General features: G+C 42.3%; 1 protein-coding gene across 2 annotated transcripts; it reads right to left on the bottom strand.

Annotated features, from left to right (window-relative positions):
* Window positions 1-10,273: 10,273 nt before the first annotated feature.
* LOC128634042 (fatty-acid amide hydrolase 1-like) lies at window positions 10,274-23,586 on the bottom strand. Of its 2 annotated transcripts, none has more exons than XM_053683855.1 (15): window positions 23,353-23,586; window positions 20,289-20,402; window positions 19,795-19,935; window positions 18,542-18,675; window positions 18,129-18,335; window positions 17,666-17,706; window positions 17,438-17,562; window positions 17,227-17,352; window positions 16,632-16,729; window positions 15,744-15,843; window positions 15,346-15,389; window positions 14,695-14,734; window positions 12,294-12,402; window positions 11,686-11,831; window positions 10,274-10,625 (listed from the first exon to the last, which is right to left on the bottom strand). In XM_053683855.1, the coding sequence occupies exons 1-15, from the start codon at window positions 23,527-23,529 to the stop codon at window positions 10,488-10,490; spliced, it is 1,740 nt and encodes a 579-aa protein (XP_053539830.1). In that variant the 5' UTR covers window positions 23,530-23,586; the 3' UTR covers window positions 10,274-10,487. The 2 variants fall into 2 exon arrangements, with proteins under 2 accessions (XP_053539830.1, XP_053539831.1); XM_053683856.1 differs by lacking the exon at window positions 23,353-23,586 and adding an exon at window positions 20,738-20,831.
* Window positions 23,587-25,991: the final 2,405 nt, after the last annotated feature.

Here is a 25,991-nt window from a genome sequence, read left to right as displayed (position 1 = left end):
CCACCCTCGAGCTGTTTGTTTTGACTCTGCATGAATCAATGAGTCACATGTAAGGTTGCCAAGTACTGAGAAGTCAGTTCTTTTCAGGTCAAAGCTGAAAACCGACTTGCATAGATGAACTGTTATTGTTTATATACCGAATTATGCAATGTTACAGAAGCCCTACGCAGCAGGGGCTCAAATGTAAAATTTCCGCACTGCTTGCTGACCTGGCTTCTTAGTGTCATAGAAGATACGACCACATCACCCCGATCTTATCCACACTGCATTGGCTCCCAGTGAAATCTCGCACTGATTAAAAAATACTAATACTGACCTATGAAGCACTAAACGGTCTCGCGCCACAGTACCTGAGAGAACTTTTGGTTTTCTTTGAACCACCATGCCTACTTAGATCAAAAAGTGTAGGCAGGGGAATAACTTTCTCTTACAGAGCCCCACAGTTATGGAACAGCCTTCTAATTAGTGTTCGGGACTCAGACACAGTCTCAGTGTTTAAGTCTAGGCTGAAAACGTATTTGTTTACTCAAGCTTACAATGAGTAGACTTTCTTTTACGCAAAGCATACAGCCTTACCTAACAATCTCTCTCTCTCTTTACCTCCCTCTCCCTCACTCCTTCTGTCGACCCACACATGATTTTACGGAGATGCCAGTGATCCTGATCCTTTCTGCTCTCCGGACCTGCAGGATCTATCCTGATGCCCTACCTCTTGATGGAGCTCTGATCAACTGGAGACTACAGTCTGGAGATCGCTGACGATGGTACCGCTTGAAGTACTATAGAAATGGTTTTGGACCTCAATTCCACATGGACGTTCTCGCTGTGGTTGCTGGGACTACGGTTGCTGCGATGTCCTTAGGACTGCATTTACCACATGCAGTTTTACACTCAGGTCTCCTTTAGTGAACAGTGGACTAGTTCAACACACAGACTTCATATAAACACCATAATGAACTTTCCTTTACTCTCACACTATCTGTCGTTACCCAGATGAGGACGGGTTCCCTTCTGAGTCCGGTTCCTCTCAAGGTTTTTTCCTCGTATCATCTCAGGGAGTTTTTCCTCACCACAGTCACCACCGTCTCGCCCAATAGGGATAAATCCACACACTTAAAATCTCTATCCTGTTTTTATATATTTCTGTAAAGCTGCTTTGAGACAATGTCCGTTGTTAAAAGAGCTAAATGAATTGTCTCAAAGTTTTAACTTTCTGTTGGGAAACCATCTGTTCCAAGATGTTGATGACTTCCTCTTTGTCAATAGGAACGTCACTCTCTATCCCAAGTAGCAGCAAGTCTTGAAAAGTGCCTTCGTTATTATTATTCTGTATTACCCTGATATAAAGCACAGATTGCCTCTCACTCTGTAACTTTACTGGACTATATGTGTACAGCAAAAAGGCTTGAGCAAGAAGAGCTCACCATGGAGATCATCGAAGAAAGGGAAGAGAAGAAAGACAGAAAAGACTCGAAGAGGAGCTGAAGGATTTGGATCTTGCGGGACTGGAGGAGAAACTGGATCGTGCTCACGCCAAAGCAAAAACTGAAATGATTGGAGTGAGAACGGCTAACATGCTAGCTCTGAGAGATAGTCAGAGGAGAATTGATAAATGGCATAGAAACATTGATGTCATTGTATGTAAAATGTCTGAGAAATGTAATTAAGATAGAATAAGCGCTTTATGTGATTCTGTGCAGGATAAATGTAAATGAGATGAGCTTGACAGCTTTGCAGAGAAATAGACAGGGAGTGTCTGTGTGTGTGTGTGTGTGTGTGTGTGTCAGTGTGTGTGCGTCAGCCTGATATTTGAGAAGCCACAGCAGCATGGGTGTACCTACAAACGGTCAGGCACTTTTAATACCTAACCGAGATGGTTAGATACTTGCTTGTTATGCTTAAAATGAAAAGCAAGTGTGATAAGTTATCAGATGTACCTAGGAAATGGTACAAAAAGTGCCTGAGCTGAGGTACAAAACGTGCCTGAGCTGAAGTACAAAACATGCCTGAGCTGAGGTACAAAAAGTGCCTGAGCTGAGGTACAAAAAGTGCCTTGGTTATAGTATAAACACTAGGTGTATGACTGTTAGAATTTTGACCCCATCTTTGGGTTCATTTCACACGGGCAGTTTCGCTGTGGTTGCTGGGACTACGGTTGCTGCGATGGCTTTGGAACTGCGATCACCACATGCAGTTTTACACTCAGGTCTCCTTTAGTGAACAGTGGACTAGTTCAACAAACAGACTTCATATAAACACCATGTCATGTCAGAGAGTTTTTCCCTCACCACCGTCACCACCGTCTCGCCCAATAGGGATAAATTCACACACTTAAAATCTCTATCCTGTGTTTATATGTTTCTGTAAAGCTGCTTTGAGACAATGTCCATCTCTCGTGTTAATTTGACTTTAGATGCTTTTTATGTAATATAATTGTTTATTAATTAATTCTGAGAGGGGCACTTTTAAATAAATTTAGAAAAAGGGCCGGGGTTCGAGCCCCCAGAGCGCTTGTTCGCAACCGCCTTTTACAAGACTTGTAAAAGCTTAACAAAATCATGAGCGGTGTATTACCGATTGTATTTCATGTCGTAGAATAGAATAAAACGTGAAAATATCTTGAGCTTGTGCTAACCACAGGCCTTATTTCAGACCTTTAACCAAAGACACATTCCAAAAAAACCCACTGACTTCAGGACAATGGCTGTCGAATACACAGAAAAATTAAGTCGAGATCATGAGAAAAATACTTTCGTGGACACGCCCCCAGCTGAAAAAATACCCCATAGAAACTCACATAGAATGTGTAATGGTTTTAATGGTTATAATGAGAACTGTATTGATTTTAATGGAAACTGTAATGGTCCCTGTGGGTTTCTACCGGTACTGTAAATTGTTGGCTTCTATTGGTGGTATGTTATGTCTAGCAGATGCCATTAAGGACCAATGATGGTAATGGTAATGGTTTTAATGTTTAGATGATGATTTGTAATGGTAGTTGTAGTGGAAACCATTAACATTTCTGTGATGGTTTCTGAGGAAGCATGAGACAGAATCTGTTGCTCTGCTGAACAACAGACACAATAGCTTTGCAAAAGGAATTCAGCTTATGGTAAGCTCGTGAGCTGATTGGGATTCAGAAGAGTCGACTCTTATTGGTGAGCCGAGCCAAATGATTTGATTCGTTGAAACGAGCCAGAGTTCCCATCACTGATCAGCGAAGACCAGTTCAGTCATTTATAGGATACAAGTTATCTGGTAACACTTTACAAAAATAGTACATGAATAATCATGCACTAATACATGAATGAACACCTACTTAAATATGAACTAACGATGGGTTAACATTAACTACGCGATTCTTATGAATCAATGCGTTAATAACGATCACCTTAAGTATATGTTAAGTGCATTTGTTACACATTTTAACCCAACAAGCTGAGCTGTGGTACTGTGGCGTAAGATCATTCAGACCAATCAGGGAATTTGATTAGGAGCCAACGCAATACGGATAAGATCAGGGTGACATGGGTATATCCTCTGGTTCTAGTAAGGACTCCTGCAGCTGCATTCTGGACTAAGAATATTTCTGAGATAAAAGAAGGCGATCCTAGTAATATTATCTACATGAGCTTCAAATGAAAGACTGGAGTCAATAATCACACCAAGGTCTTTTACGGCTACACATGATGAAACTGAAAGGACATCCAGAGTTACTATGTAATCACTTCTAGGTGCATGGGGTCCCAGTAGAAGTACCTCTGTCTTGTCAGAAATAAGTAAAAGGAAGTTAATAAGCATCCACCGTCTAATCTCTTTCACACATTCCTTAACTTTATTAAGCTGGGGTCTGTCATCTGGCTTTGCTGAAACATACATCTGTGTGTCATCAGCATAACAGTGGAAGCTAATACCATGTTTACGAATAATTTTATCCCAAGGTAGCATCTTTTGTTCAAAAAAATCACAAAAATACTCTGCTCTCATGGATATGCAAACAATTGCAAACACAACAAAAAAAAAAATCTTGGTGCATCATGGCACAAACAAAGGAGATTTCTGAGGACCTCGGGAAAAAAAGAGTTGTTGATGCTCATCAGGCTGAAAAAGGTTACAAAACCATCTCTAAAGAGTTTGGACTCTCAATCTACAGTCAGATTGTTTACAAATGGAGGAAATCCAGGACTGTTGTTCCCCTCTCCAGGAGTGGAGACCAACAAAGATCACTCCAAGAGCAAGATGTGTAATAGTCTGCAAGGTCACAATGCGACCCAGGGTAACTTCTAAGGAACTAAACCCTCTTTCTCTCACATTGGCTAATGTTAATGTTCATGAGTCCACCATCAGAACAATGAACAACAATGAACTCTCCAAAAAAAACCCACTGCTGTCCATCTTCAGTTTGCTAAAGATCAGGTAGACAAGCCAGAAGGCCACTGGAAAAATGTTTTGCGGATGGATGAGACCAGAATGGAAATGTTGGTTTATGAGAAGCGTTATGTTTGGAGAAAGAAAACTCTAAAGGAAAACATCAGGACATCCGCCTGTGATCTGAATCTCAAGAGAAAGTTGGTCATGCGGCAAGACAAGGAGCCTAATCACACAAGTCGGTCTACATAAGAATAAAGTTAATGTTTTGGAATGGTCAAGTCAAAGTCCTGACCTTAATCCAATAGAAATGTTGTGGAAGAACCTGAAGCAAGCAGTTCATGTGAGGAAACCCCCCAACATCCCTCACAGATATGTAATATTGGATCATTTTCCTCAATAAACAAATGACCAAGTATAATATATTCGTCTCATTTGTTAAATTGGGTTCTCCTTACCTACTTTTAGGAATTATGTGAAAATCAGATAATGACTTAGGCCATATTTATGCAGGTCATATATGTGTGTGTGTGTGTGTGTGTGTGTGTGTGTGTGTGTGTGTGTGTTTGTGTGTGTGTGTGTGTGTGTGTGTCGGGGGGGATGACTAAGGGAATTTGGCCTATGTGTTACGTCATACAGTGAGGGAAAAAAGTATTTGATCCCCTGCTGATTTTGTACGTTTGCCCACTGACAAAGAAATGATCAGTCTATAATTTTAATGGTAGATTTATTTGAACAGTGAGAGAGAGAATACCAACAAGAAAATCCAGAAAAACGTATGTTAAAATTGTTATGCATATAAATTGATATGCATTTTAATGAGGGAAATAAGTATTTGACCCCCTCTCAATCAGAAAGATTTCTGGCTCCCAGGTGTCTTTTATACAGGTAACGAGCTGAGATTAGGAGCACACTCTTAAAGGGAGTGCTCCTAATCTCAGTTTGTTACCTGTACAAAAGACACCTGTCCACAGAAGCAATCAATCAATCAGATTCCAAACTCTCCACCATGGCCAAGAACAAAGAGCTCTCCAAGGATGTCAGGGACAAGACTGTAGACCTACACAAGTATGGAATGGGCTACAGGACCATTGCCAAGCATCTTGGTGAGAAGCTGACAACAGTTGGTGCGATTATTCGCAAATGGAAGAAACACAAAAAAACTGTCAATCTCCCTCGGCCTGGGGCTCCATGCAAGATCTCACCTCGTGGAGTTGCAATGATCATGAGAACAGTGAGGAATCAGCCCAGAACTACATGGGAGGATCTTGTCAATGATCTCAAGGCAGCTGGGACCATAGTCATTTACATTTACAGTTATTCACTTAGCAGACGCTTTTATCCAAAGCGACTTACAAATGAGAAAGATACAAGCAAAGCGATACATCAAGCAGAGAACAATACAAGAAGTGCTACCATACAAGATCTATTAATTGAATTCCAGAAGAAGCAAAGTGCAGAGTAGAGGTGTAATTGCATTTTTTTTTTTTTTAATTTTATTATTATGAGTTGGTTAGGTGTTCATGGAAGAGGTGGGTCTTTAGCTGTTTTTTGAAGATGGTGAGAGATTCTGCGGTCCGGATTGAGATTGGAAGTGCATTCCACCATTGAGGAACAGTTAGTGTGAAGGTTCTGGAAAGGGAACTTGCACCACGCTGAGTTGGAACTGCTAAACGTTGGTCGCTAATCGATCTCAGATTGCGAGAGGGAACGTAGGCCTTCAGGAGAGAGTTGAGGTAGGAGGGTGCTGTTCCTGAAAAGGTCTTGTAGGTGAGCATCAAGGCCTTGAACTTGATGCGGGCAGCTACAGGAAACCAGTGGAGGGAGATGAAGAGGGGTGTGACATGGGTTCTCTTGGACTGGTTGAAGACGAGGCGTGCTGCAGCATTCTGAATCATCTCAAGGGGTTTGATGGAGCTGGCTGGGAGGCCTGAAAGCAGTGAGTTGCAGTAGTCCAGTTTAGAGATAACAAGAGCCTGAACTAGTATCTGTGTAGCCTGTTTGGTGATGTAGGGTCGGATTTTCTTGATGTTGTAAAGGATGAACCTACAGGACCTTGCAGTTGCTGAGATATGGTCTGTAAAGGTCAAGCAGTCATCAAGAATCACCCCAAGGTTCCTGGCCGTACTGGTTGGCATGAGTGTGAGTGAGCCGAGCTGTACAGTGAGGTTGTGGTTGATTGAGGGACAGGCCGGGATCACGAGAAGCTCAGATTTTGCTAGGTTAAGCTTAAGATGGTTTTCCTTCATCCAGACCGAGATGTCCGAAAGGCAAGCAGAGATGCGTGCAGAGACGGATGGATCGTCAGGCTGGAAGGACAAATGGAGCTGGGTGTCATCAGCATAGCAATGATATGAGAAGCCATGAGACTCAATCACCTGCCCTAGAGATGTAGTGTAGATAGAAAAGAGGAGTGGACCCAGAACTGACCCCTGTGGAACGCCAGTTGTGAGTTGCTGAGTTTCAGAAATACCTCACCTCAATGATACCTTGAAGGATCCGTCAGAGAGATGGGATTCCACCCAGCGCAGAACCATTCCAGTGATGCCCAGCCTGGAGAGAGTTGACAGAAGGATCTGATGGTTCACAGTGTCGAAAGCAGCAGAGAGGTCAAGTAGGATGAGGACAGATGATCTAGAGGTTGCTCTTGCTAGTCGTAAGGCTTCAGTGACGGAAAGCAGAGCAGTCTCCGTGGAGTGGTTGCTCTTGAAGCCAGACTCCTTGGTGTCCAGGAGGTTGTTCTGTGTGGGAAAATTTGAGAGTTGATTAAAAATGGCTCTTTCAAGAGTTTTCAAAAGAAAAGGGAGTAGGGAAACAGGTCTGTAGTTGTCAACTATAGCAGGGTTGAGTGATGGTTTTTTAAGCAGTGGGGTAACCCGGGCTTGCTTAAACGAGGTAGGGTATGTGCCAGTAGAGAGCGATGTGTTAAAGATGCGTGTGAGTGCAGGTAATAGTGTGGGAGAGATGGACTGAAGAAGGTGAGAAGGGATAGGGTCAAGAGGACAGGTTGTGGGATGGCTAGAGAGGAGGAGTTTAGAGACATCAGTCTCTGAGAGGGGAAAGAAGGAAGTCAGTTGGGAGTTACATGGAGGAGTCAGTCTATGCATGTCTGGGGCTGAGAACAGGTTCCTGATTGATGTAACCTTGTTGGTAAAGAAAGTGGCAAAGTCATCTGCAGTGAGAGAAGTAGGGGAAGGGGGAGGAGGGGGACAGAGTAGAGAGGAAAAGGTTTTGAAAAGAATGCGGGTGTTGGGAGAACTAAGAATCTTCTCTTGGTAGAATGTGGCTTTAGCAATGGAGATGCTATTGGAAAAAGAAGAGAGAAGTGTCTGGTAATTGGTTAGGTCAATTGGGTTGTTTGATTTGCACCATTTCCTTTCAGATGCTCTTAGTTTGGCCTGGTTGTTACGCAGAGCTTCTGAGAGCCAAGGACTAGAGGGTGATGTACAAGCAGGTCTGGAGGTTAGGGGACATATGCTGTCAAGAGAAGATGTTAGAGTGGAACATAGCATGTCGGTTGCGGTGTTTAAGTCAAGTGAAGAAAGGTGGCTTTCGGAGGGAAGTAAGGTTGTGACAACGGAGGAGAAATGTGAGGGGGAAAGGGAGCGAAGATTGCGACGAAAAGAGATAGAGGGAGGAGACATTTATGGTGGTGAGGGGAGAGAAATAGAGAACTGGATAAAGAAATGGTCAGAGGTGTGGAGAGGAGTAATGAGAAGATTATGTGTGGTGCAATTACGTGTGAGGATGAGGTCAAGCTGTTTACCGGCTTTGTGGGTTGCTGGTGTGGTGAACTGATTGAGGTCGAATGTGGGAAGGAGAGCAAGAAAGTCAGCTGCATGTGGCTTGTCTACATGAATGTTGAAATCACCAAGGACCAGAAGAGGAGTTCCATCATCTGGGATGGTGGACAGTAGCGTGTCAAATTCATCTATGAACTTCCCCAGTTGACCTGGAGGACGGTAAACAACAAGAAATTGCATTTTGGCAGGGTCAGTGACTGTAACAGCATGAAATTCAAAGGACGTGTATGAGCAAGAGGGAGAAAGACAGGTAAATTTCCATGTTTTGGAGAGAAGCAAACCTGTACCACCCCCTCGTCTGTTGGGGCGTGAGGTATGGGAGAAGTTGAATTTGGAGGCCAGGGCAGCGGGTGTGGCAGTGTTCTCAGCATGGATCCAGGTCTCAGTCAGAGCCAGCACGCTGAGATTGGAGTGGATTGCAAATGCAGAAATGAAATCTGCCTTGTTGACAGCAGATTGGCAGTTCCAATGTCTGACTGAGAATGAGATGGAACCTGCAGAGGCCGCATTCAGAGAGCGTAGGTTGTCCAAGTTGCGTACGTTTCTGGGAGAATGCCACGGTCTGCGCCTGTGGCAAATAACAGGGATGAACGGATGACACATGTTAGTGTGTGGAAACAGGTAAAAGTAAGAGGAATAAAGGGAGAAAAAGTATACTTAGCAGCATGTGTGGTGTCTTGTCGGTGTCCTTGCTCGGTGGACTCGCACAGGTAGATTCGCAGGTCTTTACACGAGCTCGGTCTTCACACGACAAGGGCTGACGCTTCCGCCTCAGCGTTTCTTAATTAATAAATACTGATGTGTTTCTGAGCATGCCTCTTTAATTAGCAAAACAAAAAGAGTAGTCGCGTGAATGAGCGACTCCCGACCGAAACCGAAACTGAATACCGGAATTTGCTTTAATCTAGCAACAAGTGTATAGCTCGTAGCAACAAGGGAGCACAGTTACAGCTTCTATCTGACAATCGGTGCTAAAACTAGTTTCAACTAAAAAATCCAGAAAGAAACACTTACCAGTTACTGTTCGCCTGGGTCAATAATCGCTTCATATAGTCACCAAGAAAACAATTGGTAACACACTACGCCGTGAAGGACTGAAATCCTGCAGCGCCCGCAAGGTCCGCTGCTCAAGAAAGCACATATACATGCCCGTCTGAAGTTTGCCAGTGAACATCTGAATGATTCAGAGGACAACTGGGTGAAAGTGTTGTGGTCAGATGAGACCAAAATGGAGCTCTGTGGCATCAACTCAAGTCGCCGTGTTTGGAGGAGGAGGAATGCTGCCTATGACCCCAAGAACACCATCCCCACCGTCAAACATGGAGGTGGAAACATTATGCTTTGGGGGTGTTTTTCTGCTAAGGGGACAGGACAACTTCACCGCATCAAAGGGACGATGGACGGGGTCATGTACCGTCAAATCTTGGGTGAGAACCTCCTTCCCTCAGCCAGGGCATTGAAAATGGGTCGTGGATGGGTATTCTGTCTCTCACTGTTCAAATAAATCTACCATTAAAATTATAGAATGATCATTTCTTTGTCAGTGAGCAAACGTACAAAATCAGTAGGGGATCAAATACTTTTTTCCCTCACTGTATTTATACCCCTGTGAAACAGGACATCATGCTTGAACGGTTTCCTGTTCCTAGTCACCCAGGTGTACTAAAAAATGTAAAATATCAATAGGAACATACTCTCATATGAATTCATAGGGGTGCCAATAATTGTTGCGCACCTACAGTGCCCTCCACTAATATTGGCACCCTTGGTAAATATGAGCAAAGGAGGCTGTGAAAAATTGTCTTCATTGTTGATCCGTTTCATCTATTGTTAAATTTTTTTTTATGGTGTTGTGTTTGCAATTGTTTTTTAAATATAGGTGTGCAACAACTATTGGCACCCCTATGAATGAGTTCTTCAACACCAACCCTAACTACGTCTTCCTGGAGCCCACTTTGTGCACAGGGGCATTGTCACGCTGGAACGGGTTTAAAAGTGTGTCGTTTTAATCTCTAGTAAAATGTCTACATTATAAACAAGGATATATAATGAGAGATTATTGTGCGAGACTGAAAATAAACAGACCCAGTTCCCTTACAACCTTTTGAATTGAAATTATTTATTAAACCTCACTTGAACATCAAAGGATTGGTTTCAAATCATATAACTGGGATACATATATAAATGTAAACTTTTCGTTGGTAAATAAACATTATATCCGTACCATATATTTCCATTATTTGTTAGCCGTTTATAATAGAAGAGGTTTCTGTTCAAGGATAATGCAATATATATATATATGGAATGGGTGTGCATTTAGTGCTGTGTGTTGGAGCATTTGTTCTCGGCACAGAGCTTTTCCACTTCTCTCATTAGGCGTAAACACATCTCCTCCTGCCAGGGCAGAGCCACACACTGCACTGCTATCGGCAGACCCACACCGCCTCGTACAGCCTGGAACACACAAACACACACACACACGTAGTTATACATTTACAGCAAGCAGTAGACCCCCTTAACCGATCTTATCCACACTGCATTGGCTCCTAATCAAATTTCACATGGATTATAAATATACTACTATTGACCTATAAATGCCTCTAAACGTTTCATGTGTTTTGTTATGCTGCTAATTTCTCAGGTTTTAGTGCGTGTATATATATATATATATATATATATATGAATGACTGGGTATTTGTGTTTATTTATTTATGACTGGGTCAGCTGTTATTACTTGTGAGTGGTTTTAACCGGACATTTGGTACTTGATTTTGTTCCAGGTCATGTACATGTGTTGGAATAACAATAAAAATCCTCGAATCCTTGAATAAAGCACTGAATGTTCTCGTGCCACTGTACCTGAGAGAACTGTTGGTCTTTTATGCTCGGCCACGCGTACCTCGATCAAAAGGTGCGGGCTATTTGTTAGCACCTTGAATAGTGAAAGCTATAGCAGTGTTAAAATTGGAGACCGGCAACTTCCAGTGTTTAAGTCTATCCTGAAAACATATTGCTTTAGTCACGCCTTTGTGAATCGTTTTCTCATAGGTAAAGGAGCAGATCTATAGGGATCACAGGCATAGAGTGTTTTGGTGAACTGAGGACCCCTCCCACCCCACCCCACTCTCACACGTCCAGTCATGTTTGTTGGAGGTGGAGTGGCTACACACGTAACAATTAGCATGGTGGGGTTTTTTTTTTCTTGACACAGACTTGTACTCGTTTTTAAATGCTGTTTGAAACCATAGAAATGCTGCCACCTTGTGGGCAAGATTCAGCATTTAACTGCCTGTAAATTGAAAGGTGGACTTCAGCATTAAAACTACAGCATGCAAAATGTAACAAAAAAATAAAAGATCATTAAAAGAAAATAAAAATAAAATACAGCACCGTTATATGGGATCTTATGAGAATATGGCTGGACAATTCTCAGTGAATTGAGTTACAGGCCAACGAGTTCCAAGGCCCAAGTTGTAACCTCTACCAGGTAAAATAAACCGTGTGTCATGTTCACCTCGACAAAGGTCTTGTCCCAGCCGTCTCCAAAGTATCCTCTGTAGTGTTTCAGCTGATCTTCGTCCTCGGCCGTGACCTCAGTGACAGGAACGACTCCAGCAGGGAAGTTGAGCACGTTGTACAACGCAGTGTAACTCAGAGCAGCTGCACCACCAGCACACACACACATACAAAATCAGGAATAGTGTCGCAGCGGATCAAATCCATTCGATCATTAAATATCTGGCCTGATGATTATACAACAAAAAACTATTTACTGTTCTCTAAAAGGGCAAATTACAGTTCAGTGTTTAGGTTTGCACATAGTGGCCTAATATTCTAATCAGTACAACTTGCTGATGGTCTAACGCCGCCTGACACTCCTAGTCCGATTAGCCCCGCCCAATCTCGCCTGAAATTCTGTCGAGGTGAATGTAGACAGTGGAAGGATATTACACTGAGACCCAACGTTAACTGAATTCGCATTTTCAGCATTTATGTAAGGTATTAAAACATGACCGGGTGTGCTGTTATAGGAAAATAATCAACAACAATATCATCTGTACGATGAAGCAGAGTTACAGGTTCTACCCTGAGCGCCAAACAAGGAAGAAATCTATACGTTACAGCTTTGTTTTCCGGTGTAGTTGAAGTTGTAGGCTGGGCCCAGCATGGGGCAGAGCAGAACGTCCAGCTCCAGCTTCCTCCACTCAGCTATCGTCTCATGGATATATACCTACAAACATGAACAACATGCCTATAATGTTTCCTGCATCATTAATAAAAACCCTCTGGGTCATGCAGTTATAGGAAAATAATCAATCAATCAATCAATTGATTGGGAAACTTGCGCTTCTTGCTTTCTGCCATTCTGACTTTTCTGAGCAATTTGTGTAAAGACGAGGTATTTGATGTTTTATCTAATCAACTGCATAGTTTTTTTTTGTTTTTTTAAAGGTAATCGTTTATTTTGAAATTGATGCATGCAACACGTTCCAAAAACATTGGGACAGGGGTGATTTAGGACTAATAGCGATGTGACGAGTTGAAACAGGTGAGGTAATCGTCTAACCATAGTATATAAGGAGCCTCGAAAAAGCGCCTAGTCCTTCAGAGCACGGACGGGTCGAGGCTCGGCGATCGGCCAATTGATGCGCCAGTGAATAATCCAACACTTTAATCCAACATTCCCCAAAGACATATTGGTAGGATTTGGGGTATTTCACCTTCTACAGCACACAATATAATCGGGAATACTTTGGTAAACCTTTGTCAGTCGACACCATTCGCCGCTGTATCTACAGATGCAAGTTAAGGCTTTACTCTGCAAAGCAGAAGCCGCACATCAGCACTGCCCAGAAGCTCCACCCACTTCTCTGGGCTCGGTCTCATCTGAGATGGACAGTAGCACAGTGGAATCATATCTTGTGGTCCGCCGAGTCGACATTTCAAATAGTTTTTGGACAAAACAGCCGTCGTGTTCTCCGGGCCAAAGAGGAAATCCGAGCTGTTATCAGCATCAGGTCCATAATCCAGCGTCTGTCATGGTATGTGGGTGTGTCAGTGTCCGTGGCAGGGGTAACTTGCACATCTGTGAGGGCAGCATTCATGCAGAAAGATATGTACACATTTTGGAACAACATACGCTGCCATCCAGAGCAGGACAACAACAAACCACATTCTGCCCGGATTACAAGCGTATGGTTGTGTAAACAGAGAGTGCGGGTGCGAGCGTGGTCCGCTGCAGTCCTGACCTGTCTTCCATTGAGCACATGTGGTGCATTATAAAGCGCAAAATAAGGCAACAAAGGCGCTGTACAGCTGCGCAGCTGAAGAAATGCATAACGGATGAATGGGGGAAAATTCCGCTCGCTAAACTTAACCAACTGGTGTCTTCACTCAGCGTCCAAACGCTTAATAAGTGTTATGAAAAGAAAAAGTTTTGTTACACAGCAGTAAACAGTCGACTGTCCCAACTTTTTTGGAGTGTGTTCCAGTCATCAGATTTGAAATGAGTGTATATTTTCAAAAATAAATTTAATTCACAAAGTAAAACATCAAATAACGTGTTAATAATGTAAGGCTGGTGCCAAGATATCTGAACCTGGACAGAACTGCTCTCTGAGGACAAAGGACTCTTATGAGAATTAACACTAAAACTCCCTCCCACAGAATTAGCATCTTCATCTGAGACAACCCAGCACACTGAGCGCAGACTGAAAGATCAAACCTCACCACATTGCTCCCCCCCCCCCCCCTACCCCCCCCTCTTCTTCCATTCTCTCTCTCTGTGCTGAGATCACCTAAAACTCACCCAAAGGTCTATATGCATTACATAATCTATTTAATGGAACTAAGAAGTTGACTATACATGTTTACTATCATTCAAAAGGTCTTGCGAAAGGTCAAATACGGTCTCGCTCCCTCAGCAACAGCTCAAATCACCATCAAGATCTAGAGAATCTGGAGATCCAGGTCGCTCACACTAATTACCTCCAGTATTGAAATAAGACACACCCTTCCACAGACATCAACGCAATCCCACATTCCAGTTCTAATCCCAAACACCACCATTTGGTGGAGCTACAGAGTATCTGTGTATTTAGCTGAGAGCTCTCTAAGATTCAGAGGATCTTCTGTAGTATTATTATGTTTGAATGTGATTGGTAATGTTGAGTAACGCTGAATGGAATTCTTTCTTCTTAGTATTGGATTTGGACATGTCCATAGCTGGTTAATAAATTGTTACATTTGAATATTTATTCTGATCTACCCTGAAATTATTGTCTCTAGTAGATTACGTTAAATCCGTGTTACCACAAATCTGCGACCAGGTTAGTACAGACTAAAATCCAGGTTTAGGTATAGCACTGGGGCAAGCTGAGTGAGTTTTTAGAGTCCAGGCTAACGACTTGGCTTTAGTTAAGTGGAAGTTCCGTAGTGTTGATCGACCGATCTAAATAGGGTGAGCTTTATATATGAGTATATATAAGTATATGTTTCACAACAATTAGGTTCACACCCGTACCTGGACCTCATTGTGCTGCTTCCACAGTTCTTCTACACCACTGCAAAGTAAAAGAAGATGAACCGCTTATGCAAATCATCCATTTTCCCAAAAGGTCTTTAAAGCAGAAAACAGAAGTAACTACCAGACTAAGCACACATCGTTCCAATCAGATCACTTACAGTCCAATTACTCCAAAGGGATAAACAACAAACAAAAGAAAACGCTGTAGATAAGAGCGTTCGTCATGTTTACTATTCAGGCATAATTGAAGGATTTAGGAAACACAGCTTTTCAGCGTTTGCCACACACACACACACACACACACACACACACACACACCTATACGACTCAGCGGTCCTAAGCATGACACCGCACTTTCATTTCTGATCTCGAGACCCATCCTATATTGCTATATTTTTCAGTTAAAAAACTAATAAGCTTTAAAATGATGAACTGAAGAACTTAAAGAGAAAAAAAAATAAAAATACACCTTGCGAATACAATAAAGTATCGATTGAATAAAATTCACCGTACAAAATCTCTTTAAATGTACACTTTAAATGAAATGAGATAGAATTAGTTCTTCATCCAGTCCATTATTTCTTTGCTGGTGTCGCTCCAGTACCGATACCGGGTGTCATTTTATAAGAGATGTACTTTCAGTCTTACCCGACACCACAGATAGCGTGTATAGACGCAGCCATGCGTGGAGACTAAGACGAAAGAGACACAAAAATATATATATTAATAATCAAGCTTTCAAGACAACCGCAAATTAGTTAATGCTAAAATTTAAAAATGCTGCAGCTCATGTCCTTACTAGGGAACTCTCATGTTCTCCAGTTTACAATAAAAACGAACCGACACTAACTTTTGAAAATGAAAAACTTTTTTTTTTCCCTCTAGAGATTAGCTAGACAAATTAGCTGCTAATAAAGCAACAATAACACATTCAAATGAGAATATAGTCATATAAAATCAACATAAAAATCAATCTCTCAACACCTTCGCTATATATTACTGCCTATCTGTGCTGTACATGAAATAAACAAGTCGAATAATCTCACGATGGGTCTGAGGAGCAGCGACACCAGCCTCTTCCCAAACAGAGGATACGCACAGTACAAGACCTGATGCTTCAGAGATGGATCGACCGGGCCTTTCTTACTGAAAAAGGACACACACGCACACAGGGTCAGGAGGGTTTATTTAGAAATGTTGAAAAATAACATTCAAAAATATATATGTCATCAGTAACGTAATCCAAGTATCGCAATATGAAAGTAATGTAATCTGATTATTTTGGATTACTTCAAGGCCACATGTGTAAATAAAGTCAAGAGTAACATTGCATCCCAAAAGCTAGGGCGAACATGTTCTGTTATGTTCTGAACATATCAGATGCCACGAGTGTACCTTCTGAAATCATTCACTCGTTTGAATGACCGTGTAATACGAAGCAATGCGATAATATGAAGTTAAACACGACCTTATATGGCCATGGGCGTTGTTGCGACTCAGGACAGCTGTCGTTTGCTGTTATTCTGAAGCGACTGTTCGACGCCGTACACGACAACGCTTCGCAGTACGGTAACGGTTGAGAGACAGGAATTTGGCCAATAGTTGCTGCAAGGATTTTACAAATTGACCAATCGGTGTGCAGGAAGGCGGGAATTACAGAGAGGGGGTAAAGCAATGCAAATATGCGCACACATGACGCCGTGTATTAGACCATAAACACATCATAACGAAACTAAAGCCGAGTCCCGGGAAAAGGAGGACGTGTGGTCACCCTAACAGGTTGCTCACGTGAGCCACAATTACCAGGTTTTTGTTTTTTTTGGTATCCTGATTACTGTACTCCGTTCCTCCCCGAGCCTGAGCGCACATTACAGGATCGTGTAACAGTGGCTAGAACACGAATAACAGAATGGCAGAGAGAAGATCTGACTCACAAGTGCTGCAGGAGTGTGGCGCCGCCGTCTGCCACGTTTCCCCTCAGAACAAACTCGTGGAAGGCGGTGAATGTCCTGAGAGGGTTAAACGGAATCAGCTACAGCGGAGAGAGCGAGAGGAGGATACACAGGAGTTTACACACACATGTACTGTACACACAAATACACACACACACAGACTACATAAATACAGATACTTACATATTTACAATGTACATCTTGGTCTAAAAAGACATTCAAATGATAGTTTTCAGTAGTTTCCTAGTTTCCTGTTTCCATAGTTTCCTCTCTCACTAGTTTCCTGTTTCCATAGTTTCTAGTTTCCTGTTTCCATAGTTTCCTGTCTAACTAGTTTCTAGTTTCATGTCTTCATCATTCCCATCTCTGTAGTTTTCCGTCACTAGTCTCCCAGTCTCCCTAGTCTTAGTGTCTAGTGTTGTTTCCGGTTTTCTTCACGTTTGCCTTGCATGATAGTATCATCTGTAATCAGTCCTGCTATGGATTCTAAAATCACTTGTTTATAAATACCCCAAGTGTCTACATCCCCCCAGCTTCGGGCTCCAATATGATACACGTGAGGCTCGAGCACTGATACCGTGTGTCCTGCTTTTTCCAGGAGCTTTTTGGTCTCTAGTAGAGCTCTGCTCATGCTTGGAGACGGCTGAAAGTACCCGTCGCTCTCGTAGTAACCGATCCTCAGGGGCTCCGAGCTCTCGTACACCTGGTAAAAGAAAAAAATAATGTGATTAAGTATCAAGAAACATGACATTCAATACTGCTGCACTGGAGCGGACTGCGTTCGGTACCTGCTGGTTGAACGGTATGGGAGGAACCGTAGGGTCCAGAGTGAACATGTCTGGGCAGAGTAAAGCTCTCATACACAGAGCCAGACTCTCAACATCACGGGCCATGGGACCAACGGCCGTCAGGGCTGGAAACAAACATTTATTCCAAAGACATTATCATTAATTGGTCACGTTTGCTAGCTACTACTATCCAAATCAATAGGAACTGAGTATCTGGAGCTGTCTTACCTGTCTTCCCACCTTTTACACTCGAAGACAGTCCATGCAAGCTGCATGAAGAGAAAGTCATCGTTATAGTGTTATGAATTACAGTCCTATGAATCATGTTCTCATGAGGCATTTTCAACTGGCCTGTGTAGATGCTAACAAGCTACTGAACTGGCAAAGCAAATATCCATAGTGGCTAGTGAGCTTTAACATTAATAGCTGTGAGTTCTGAGCCCCGAGTTACATTAACATTCATTCATTACATTCAGACGCTTTTATCCAAATGAGGAAATGTGAGCAAAAGTTCAAATGAGTTCAAATGTTCTCACAGCTAGGCCCTTTATATATTTGTTCAATCAAAAAAGGACGATGGTTACCTTCTGAATTAAACGAGGAGAACGTGTCCACCGTAATAATATTATCATATATTGTGATATTCTGTATATTCTGTATAATTGATCTCACGCATGAAATATAAAAACACCTTATCCGGTTGTTTGTGGGTTTTAAGGCGCAGATGCCACAGAAGGCTGCCGGGATGCGGACGCTTCCTCCAAGGTCGCTTCCCAGACCCAGAATAGATCCTCCTCCAGCGATCAGAGCGCCCTCGCCTCCTGAAGAGCCGCCGCACGTCTTCTCGACGTTGCAGGGGTTCACCGTCCTCCCGTATATGGGGTTACTACATTCATAGCTACCATTTTTTTAAACAGCACACAAACACACACACACACAATACTAGTTCAATAAAGCATCAGAATCGGTTCTGTATAGCACAGTGATGGTGGTGAACTCATAATGAATTCATAATGCATAATTATGCATAATTATGCAAAAATAATGCAAAATGTGTTTCGAGTGTTTTGTGTTTTTGAGTGTGTTTTGTCGAGCGTTTCTTACTTGAGGAGACCCTGTGGGATGTTGGTTTTGATGAAGGGGATCGCACCCTGCTTCTTCAGTACCGAGACCACCACACTGTCCTTAACGGCAGGATCATCCAACTTAGTCAACACGCCACAGGTAGAGTCGTAGCCCTACACACACACACACACACACACACACACAGAACCATTCACACATATACATCGATCAGCCATAACATTAAAACCACTGACAGGTGACGTGAATAAAATTTTGATTGTCGAGGGGTGGGATATATTTATTAGGCAGCAAGTGAACAGTCTGTTCTCGAAGCAGACATACACTCACCATCCACTTCATTAGTATCATATCACAGCAAACCACTGATTACATTTCCCATCCTGCACTGCGGCCTACAAACATGGCCGCCATGGACGGCAATTCCCAGAAACACGCATTCATTCTAATCACGCACACCTGCGTCCACACAATCACACCACAGTTTAAAAGGACTTTCGAGGCGTTCACTCTTTGCGAAGTATTGAGTGTTATCACCGTACCAAGCGTTTGTACCCTGGTGCTCGTTTTGATTCATGTTCTTTGATCTTGTTTCTTGTTTCTCGTTCTCGATTCTTGCCTCGCCTCGTTTATTTCACTAGTAATAAAATACTCTGCGCTCGCATCCGTCTCCAAACCGTCCGTGGCAACCGCACTACCAAATAGCGAGCTAAAAATATCTTTAGCCTACACAAGCTTCCCTTTCTTGAAAGGAATGGTGATAATAGGCTTAACAAAAACACTCTCAGCACCTTTAACGGCATACACATCCCTGAAAAAAATCAACTCTCGTTGATGGTCAAGTAAGAACTCGGTGATATCCTGGTTTAGAGGCTCTATTCAGACAGATCAGGGTTTATAAACCATTTGAGGTCCTCATGAACCACACCTTTTTTTTTTGTCTTTATTGTTTTGTGTATTTCTCTCTGTGCTCCTTAGAGGTTGGTGTTTTCGATTTATTTTGTTGAATGATATCTGGTTCATTCGTAGCTTTGAACTGCATTTGAAGACCCGTGTCTGTGTTTTTTTTTTTTACAGTATCCTCACTATAATATCGACACGATGAAGAACTTTAAAGCATTAGCTATTGTTTTCCCCACTACAAACAAGAAATATTCCTGATTTAAAGTCCTACTGGTTAACCTTATAGTCACTAGTTCTTCTCCAATACATGGGATTGGATCACAAACCCACAACTATGCTAGTTCCGTAGCGTTCCTTCGGTCGGTCAATACCTCATAATCCAGATTGTCCTTGATGCTGATGGGAATGCCGTACAGTAGGCCGTCTTTGTGCGACTCGATGTCCTCCAGTTGTTTCAGACTCTCCGTGAGGACAGCGGTGCTACAGTTCAGTTTCCTGTTTACCTCCAGAGCCTTTAGAGGACAGGACAAGTTGAGTATAGAGTTCTTACTACACGATTTGTTACCTGACCAAATGTTTAGTGATCAGTTTTCACACAGCTGCCAAACTTCTGCACAATTAAAGCACTAGTTTAATAAGCATTGGGCATGTGTTAAACTGAATGCAGCACTTATGTTAGAAAGGTTCATACATCTCAAATACGGTTCTCATATCTAAAGACAAAGTCCTTTCTTTACTGAGTTAATGGCAGAGATGGCAGAGAAATTGGATATGTAAGTGTATACAGGTGAGATCTGGGGGCACGTGTGGGTGTGCGAACACTGTGTGAAATTGTGAATGAGTGAGATTTGAGAGTGCACTGAACTTTTTCCATGTAGGCGTGGAGAACAGCGTCGGGCTGCAGAGATCCATCTCTGATCCGTTTACTCAGCTCAGCTAGAGGGAGAGTCACGATGGAGCTCAAATCAACACCAGCATTCTGCAGACACACAAGACTGATCAAACCAGATGTTACGCAATCAGAGAGACAGACAGACAAATAGGCTGAAATAGACAGACATGTAGTTTGATGGTCACACAGACAGGAAGGTAGGGAGAGAGACAGACAGACAGACGTGTAGCTCGACAAACAGACAGACAGACATGTAGCGTGATACATACTGTGCAGTGTGAGAAAGACAGCAGCGAATTCACACGTACACACACATATACACACACAAAATGGGAAAATGGTCTAACAGAACACTATATATAACTGTATAGATAGATCGCATCACGACATTCATAAAAAGGTAAAACTGTCATAAATACTACCTCAACCCCACTGAACACCTTTGGGATGAACTGGAATGCCAACTGCACCCCAGACCTCCTCATCATCCCAACATCACTACCTGACCTCACTAACGCTCTTGTAGCTGAATGAACACAAACCCCCACAGCCACGCCCCAAAAACTAGTGGAAAGCCTTCCCGGAAGAGTTTATTAGGAGATTCCCAAAAAGAAGCTTTTTATAGCAGCAAAGGGGCGAATAAATCTGGAATGCAATATTCAACAAACTCATATTAGTGTGATGGTCAGGTGTCCACAAACTTCTGATTAAAATAATTAAAATAATTAAAATAATACATTCGTGCCACTACTGATGTGTGGCTGTACAGATCATACGGTCGTTTTATTTCTTTGTCTCCAGCTTGGAATTAATTCACCGCAACGCCGGAGTGCGTAATGTTCATAGGTGCCCTAGGCGAAATCCGACATGACGCCCGATCTGCATTTACTGCGGAACTATATACAATAAAATACATAAAGAATAAATGAATATATAATAAATACGATTTTTTATTAGTAGTTATTATCTTTACTATTTTTGCGTACTTATAAAAAATGGTAACATAATAAAGGCCATTTCCATTTTGCGTGTTCTTGACCTAATAGTCTGCACTTCACCTAATATGCCAGCAGGTGGCACTTCAACTTCATTTAATTCAATACAAGAGCCATCCATCCATCCATGAATCTTCTATACCGCTTATCCTTCAGGGTCACAGGGAACCTGGAGTCTATCCCAGGGAGCATCGGGAACAAGGCGGGGTACACCCTGGACAGGGTGCCAGTCCATCGCAGGGCACAATCACATACACACTCACAAACTACGGACACTTTGGACATGCCAATCAGCCTACCATGCATGTCTTTGGACTGGGGGAGGAAACCGGAGTACCCGGAGGAAATCCCCGCAGCACGGGGAGAACATGCAAACTCCGCACACACAGTCCCCGGTGGGACTCGAACCCCGGAGGCATGAGGCGAACGTGCTAACCACTAAGCTAACGTGCGCCCCTGAATGTAAGTCTTTCCATTCAAATGAAGTTAGAAACATGTAGTATGTAACTTTATGTTACAATGTTGTATGTTACATGTGTCATGTTATATGTTATATGTTACAATGTTGTATGTAACTTTAGAGATGGTCCCTTAATTGTTTGCGAATATCGAACATCCAAATACAAGCCAATGTTATGCTAATTCGCTATATAGGGACTAGTGAATGAGTGAACGAGTGAGCGGTTCGTTTTCGTGTCCATTATAAGATTGGACTCTCTCTCTCTCTCCCCTTTTTTCGCTCTCACAGATCTCTCTGCCTCAATTGGACGTGCTGACGTTGTGCACGGGCATTGGACAGGTGGGGACAATTATGTTCCTATCATGTTGTCCCATTCCCCTGTCTTGCCGTATATGGTGTGACTGAGTTTATTATTTGTATATATTGCTACCTATTGTAAATTTTTCTTTTCTTGGTAGCACGAAAGCTGTAGGGGTTGGGTGCCATTTATTTTGAGTCAGTCTTTTGTTCTCCGTTTTGATTCAGCTAGGGAGTTAAGTTAGTATTTTATTTTGAAGTACCTTTGTCCGTTGTTAGTTTATTTAAATTGATACTTGGCAAGATAGCGCCTGTTTTGTTTATTATTTTGGCCTTGCCCAGCCCTGAAGAGATTTGCTTTATGAGTGATTCTGTTTGTTTTGGGATTATTTCATTCTTGCGATCATTAAATTGTCAGGGAAATCAAAGAGTTGAACGAAACGTGTGTCAACCTCATTATTATGATTGAGTTATGTTAATAGTTTTTATGTTACCTAGACCGGGGTCGTAACACGCTTACTTACAAAGCTGCTCATCATGTGGCTCCTCTTTATTTCTATCAGAACTTCTTCAACTTTACATTCCCCCACCTTCTTGAAGATCATCTTCTGAGCACTTATTTGTCTGCTCATAAGTCAAAACACTGGTATAAAGTTAGCTTGAAGTTGGATGTTTGATATTTACAGATATTCGCAAATTAAGGGACCGTCTCTAAAGTTACATACGACATTGGTATACACGTTTCTAACTTCAATAGCATTTAAAGGGAATGACGTACAGTCACAAAACCAACTGTATAGTATTCATGCAGGTGTCAGCTATAACAGACACCTTTTAGATTTTTTTAGACACCTACATGAACACTTTACAGCTGGTTGTGTGACTGTAAGTCGTTCCCTTCAAATGCTATTAAGCTTTAAATTATGGTATATTTTGTGTATGGGCCCATTCGGTAGTGAAATACATATCAAATTTACATATGATTTAATAGTTTATTTTGTTCAATCTCAAAAATCTAAAAGGTGTGCGTTATAGCTGACACCTTCATGAATTTTTTAAAGTTGGTTTTATACATTCCCTTCAAATGCTATTGAAGTTAGAAACATGTATACCAATGTCGTATGTAACTTTAGAGATGGTCCCTTAATTATTTAATAATCATATGTTTTTATGCTGGAAGGTGTCCTTGAGTGCCTTGAAAGGTTCCTGAAAATAAATATTATTATTATTATTACTACATGTGCTGATGAACATGTGAACCCGGTGTGTGTGTGTGCGTGCATACCTGAGTCTTAAAGTAGCTGACAGCTTTCTCTGCCTGTCCCAGCTCTTTCTCTCTCTTCTCTCTGGCTCTCTGCAGTTTCCTCTTCACCGTCTGATGTTCTCTCCATTTCAGCAGGAAAACACTCACACAGGCAACACAGAACAAGGACACTGCTACACCCTTCCACTCAGCATCCATGTCTCAACTCACCTGCCCTCTTACCCTCTATATTAACTACACAGTGTGAACCAATATGATCCACCCTCGAGCTGTTTGTTTTGACTCTGCATGAATCAATGAGTCACATGTAAGGTTGCCAAGTACTGAGAAGTCAGTTCTTTTCAGGTCAAAGCTGAAAACTGACTTGCATAGATGAACTGTTATTGTTTATATACCGAATTATGCAATGTTACAGAAGCCCTACGCAGCAGGGGCTCAAATGTAAAATTTCCGCACTGCTTGCTGACCTGGCTTCTTAGTGTCATAGAAGATACGACCACATCACCCCGATCTTATCCACACTGCATTGGCTCCCAGTGAAATCTCGCACTGATTAAAAAATACTAATACTGACCTATGAAGCACTAAACGGTCTCGCGCCACAGTACCTGAGAGAACTTTTGGTTTTCTTTGAACCACCATGCCTACTTAGATCAAAAAGTGTAGGCAGGGGAATAACTTTCTCTTACAGAGCCCCACAGTTATGGAACAGCCTTCTAATTAGTGTTCGGGACTCAGACACAGTCTCAGTGTTTAAGTCTAGGCTGAAAACGTATTTGTTTACTCAAGCTTACAATGAGTAGACTTTCTTTTACGCAAAGCATACAGCCTTACCTAACAATCTCTCTCTCTCTTTACCTCCCTCTCCCTCACTCCTTCTGTCGACCCACACATGATTTTACGGAGATGCCAGTGATCCTGATCCTTTCTGCTCTCCGGACCTGCAGGATCCATCCTGATGCCCTACCTCTTGATGGAGCTCTGATCAACTGGAGACTACAGTCTGGAGATCGCTGACGATGGTACCGCTTGAAGTACTATAGAAATGGTTTTGGACCTCAATTCCACATGGACGTTCTCGCTGTGGTTGCTGGGACTACGGTTGCTGCGATGTCCTTAGGACTGCATTTACCACATGCAGTTTTACACTCAGGTCTCCTTTAGTGAACAGTGGACTAGTTCAACAAACAGACTTCATATAAACACCATAATGAACTTTCCTTTACTCTCACACTATCCGTCGTTACCCAGATGAGGACGGGTTCCCTTCTGAGTCCGGTTCCTCTCAAGGTTTCTTCCTCGTATCATCTCAGGGAGTTTTTCCTCACCACCGTCACCACCGTCTCGCCCAATAGGGATAAATCCACACACTTAAAATCTCTATCCTGTTTTTATATATTTCTGTAAAGCTGCTTTGAGACAACGTCCGTTGTTAAAAGAGCTAAATGAATTGTCTCAAAGTTTTAACTTTCTGTTGGGAAACCATCTGTTCCAAGATGTTGATGACTTCCTCTTTGTCAATAGGAACGTCACTCTCTATCCCAAGTAGCAGCAAGTCTTGAAAAGTGCCTTCGTTATTATTATTCTGTATTACCCTGATATAAAGCACAGATTGCCTCTCACTCTGTAACTTTACTGGACTATATGTGTACAGCAAAAAGGCTTGAGCAAGAAGAGCTCACCATGGAGATCATCGAAGAAAGGGAAGAGAAGAAAGACAGAAAAGACTCGAAGAGGAGCTGAAGGATTTGGATCTTGCGGGACTGGAGGAGAAACTGGATCGTGCTCACGCCAAAGCAAAAACTGAAATGATTGGAGTGAGAACGGCTAACATGCTAGCTCTGAGAGATAGTCAGAGGAGAATTGATAAATGGCATAGAAACATTGATGTTCTTGTATGTAAAATGGCTGAGAAATGTAATTAAGATAGAATAAGCGCTTTATGTGATTCTGTGCAGGATAAATGTAAATGAGATGAGCTTGACAGCTTTGCAGAGAAATAGACAGGGAGTGTCTGTGTGTGTGTGTGCATCAGCCTGATATTTGAGAAGCCACAGCAGCATGTGTGTACCTACAAACGGTCAGGCACTTATAATACCTAACCGAGATGGTTAGATACTTGCTTGTTATGCTTAAAATGAAAAGCAAGTGTGATAAGTTATCAGATGTACCTAGGAAATGGTACAAAAAGTGCCTGAGCTGAGGTACAAAAAGTGCCTGAGCTGAGGTGCAAAAAGTGCCTTGGTTATAGTATAAACACAAGGTGTATGACTGTTAGAATTTTGACCCCATCTTTGGGTTCATTTCACACGGGCAGTTTCGCTGTGGTTGCTGGGACTACGGTTGCTGCGATGGCTTTGGGACTGCAATGACCACATGCAGTTTTACACTCAGGTCTCCTTTAGTGAACAGTGGACTAGTTCAACAAACAGACTTCATATAAACACCATAATGAACTTTCCTTTACTTTCACACTCTCCGTCGTTACCCAGATGAGGACGGGTTCCCTTCTGAGTCCGGTTCCTCTCAAGGTTTCTTCCTCATATCATCTCAGGGAGTTTTTCCTCACCACCGTCACCACCGTCTCGCCCAATAGGGATAAATTCACACACTTAAAATCTCTATCCTGTGTTTATATGTTTCTGTAAAGCTGCTTTCAG

This window comes from Ictalurus punctatus, chromosome 11, assembly GCF_001660625.3.
Source record: "Ictalurus punctatus breed USDA103 chromosome 11, Coco_2.0, whole genome shotgun sequence".
Classification (NCBI taxonomy): Eukaryota; Metazoa; Chordata; class Actinopteri; order Siluriformes; family Ictaluridae; genus Ictalurus; species Ictalurus punctatus.
Note: the sequence above shows the minus strand (reverse complement) of the source record. Positions and strands in the feature narration are given on the sequence as shown.

What these genes read in the sequence shown, in the direction of transcription:
- LOC128634042 (XM_053683855.1), bottom strand. Translation starts at nt 23,529, where the DNA reads ATGGATGCTGAGTGGAAGGGTGTAGCAGTGTCCTTGTTCTGTGTTGCC. An exon ending in GCCACACTCCTGCAGCACTT is followed by an intron (nt 15,844 to 16,631) that starts GTGAGTCAGATC and finishes GTCCTTTTTCAG; the next exon opens with TAAGAAAGGCCCGGTCGATC. An exon ending in CTACACCGGAAAACAAAGCT is followed by an intron (nt 11,832 to 12,293) that starts GTAACGTATAGA and finishes CTGGTGGTGCAG; the next exon opens with CTGCTCTGAGTTACACTGCG.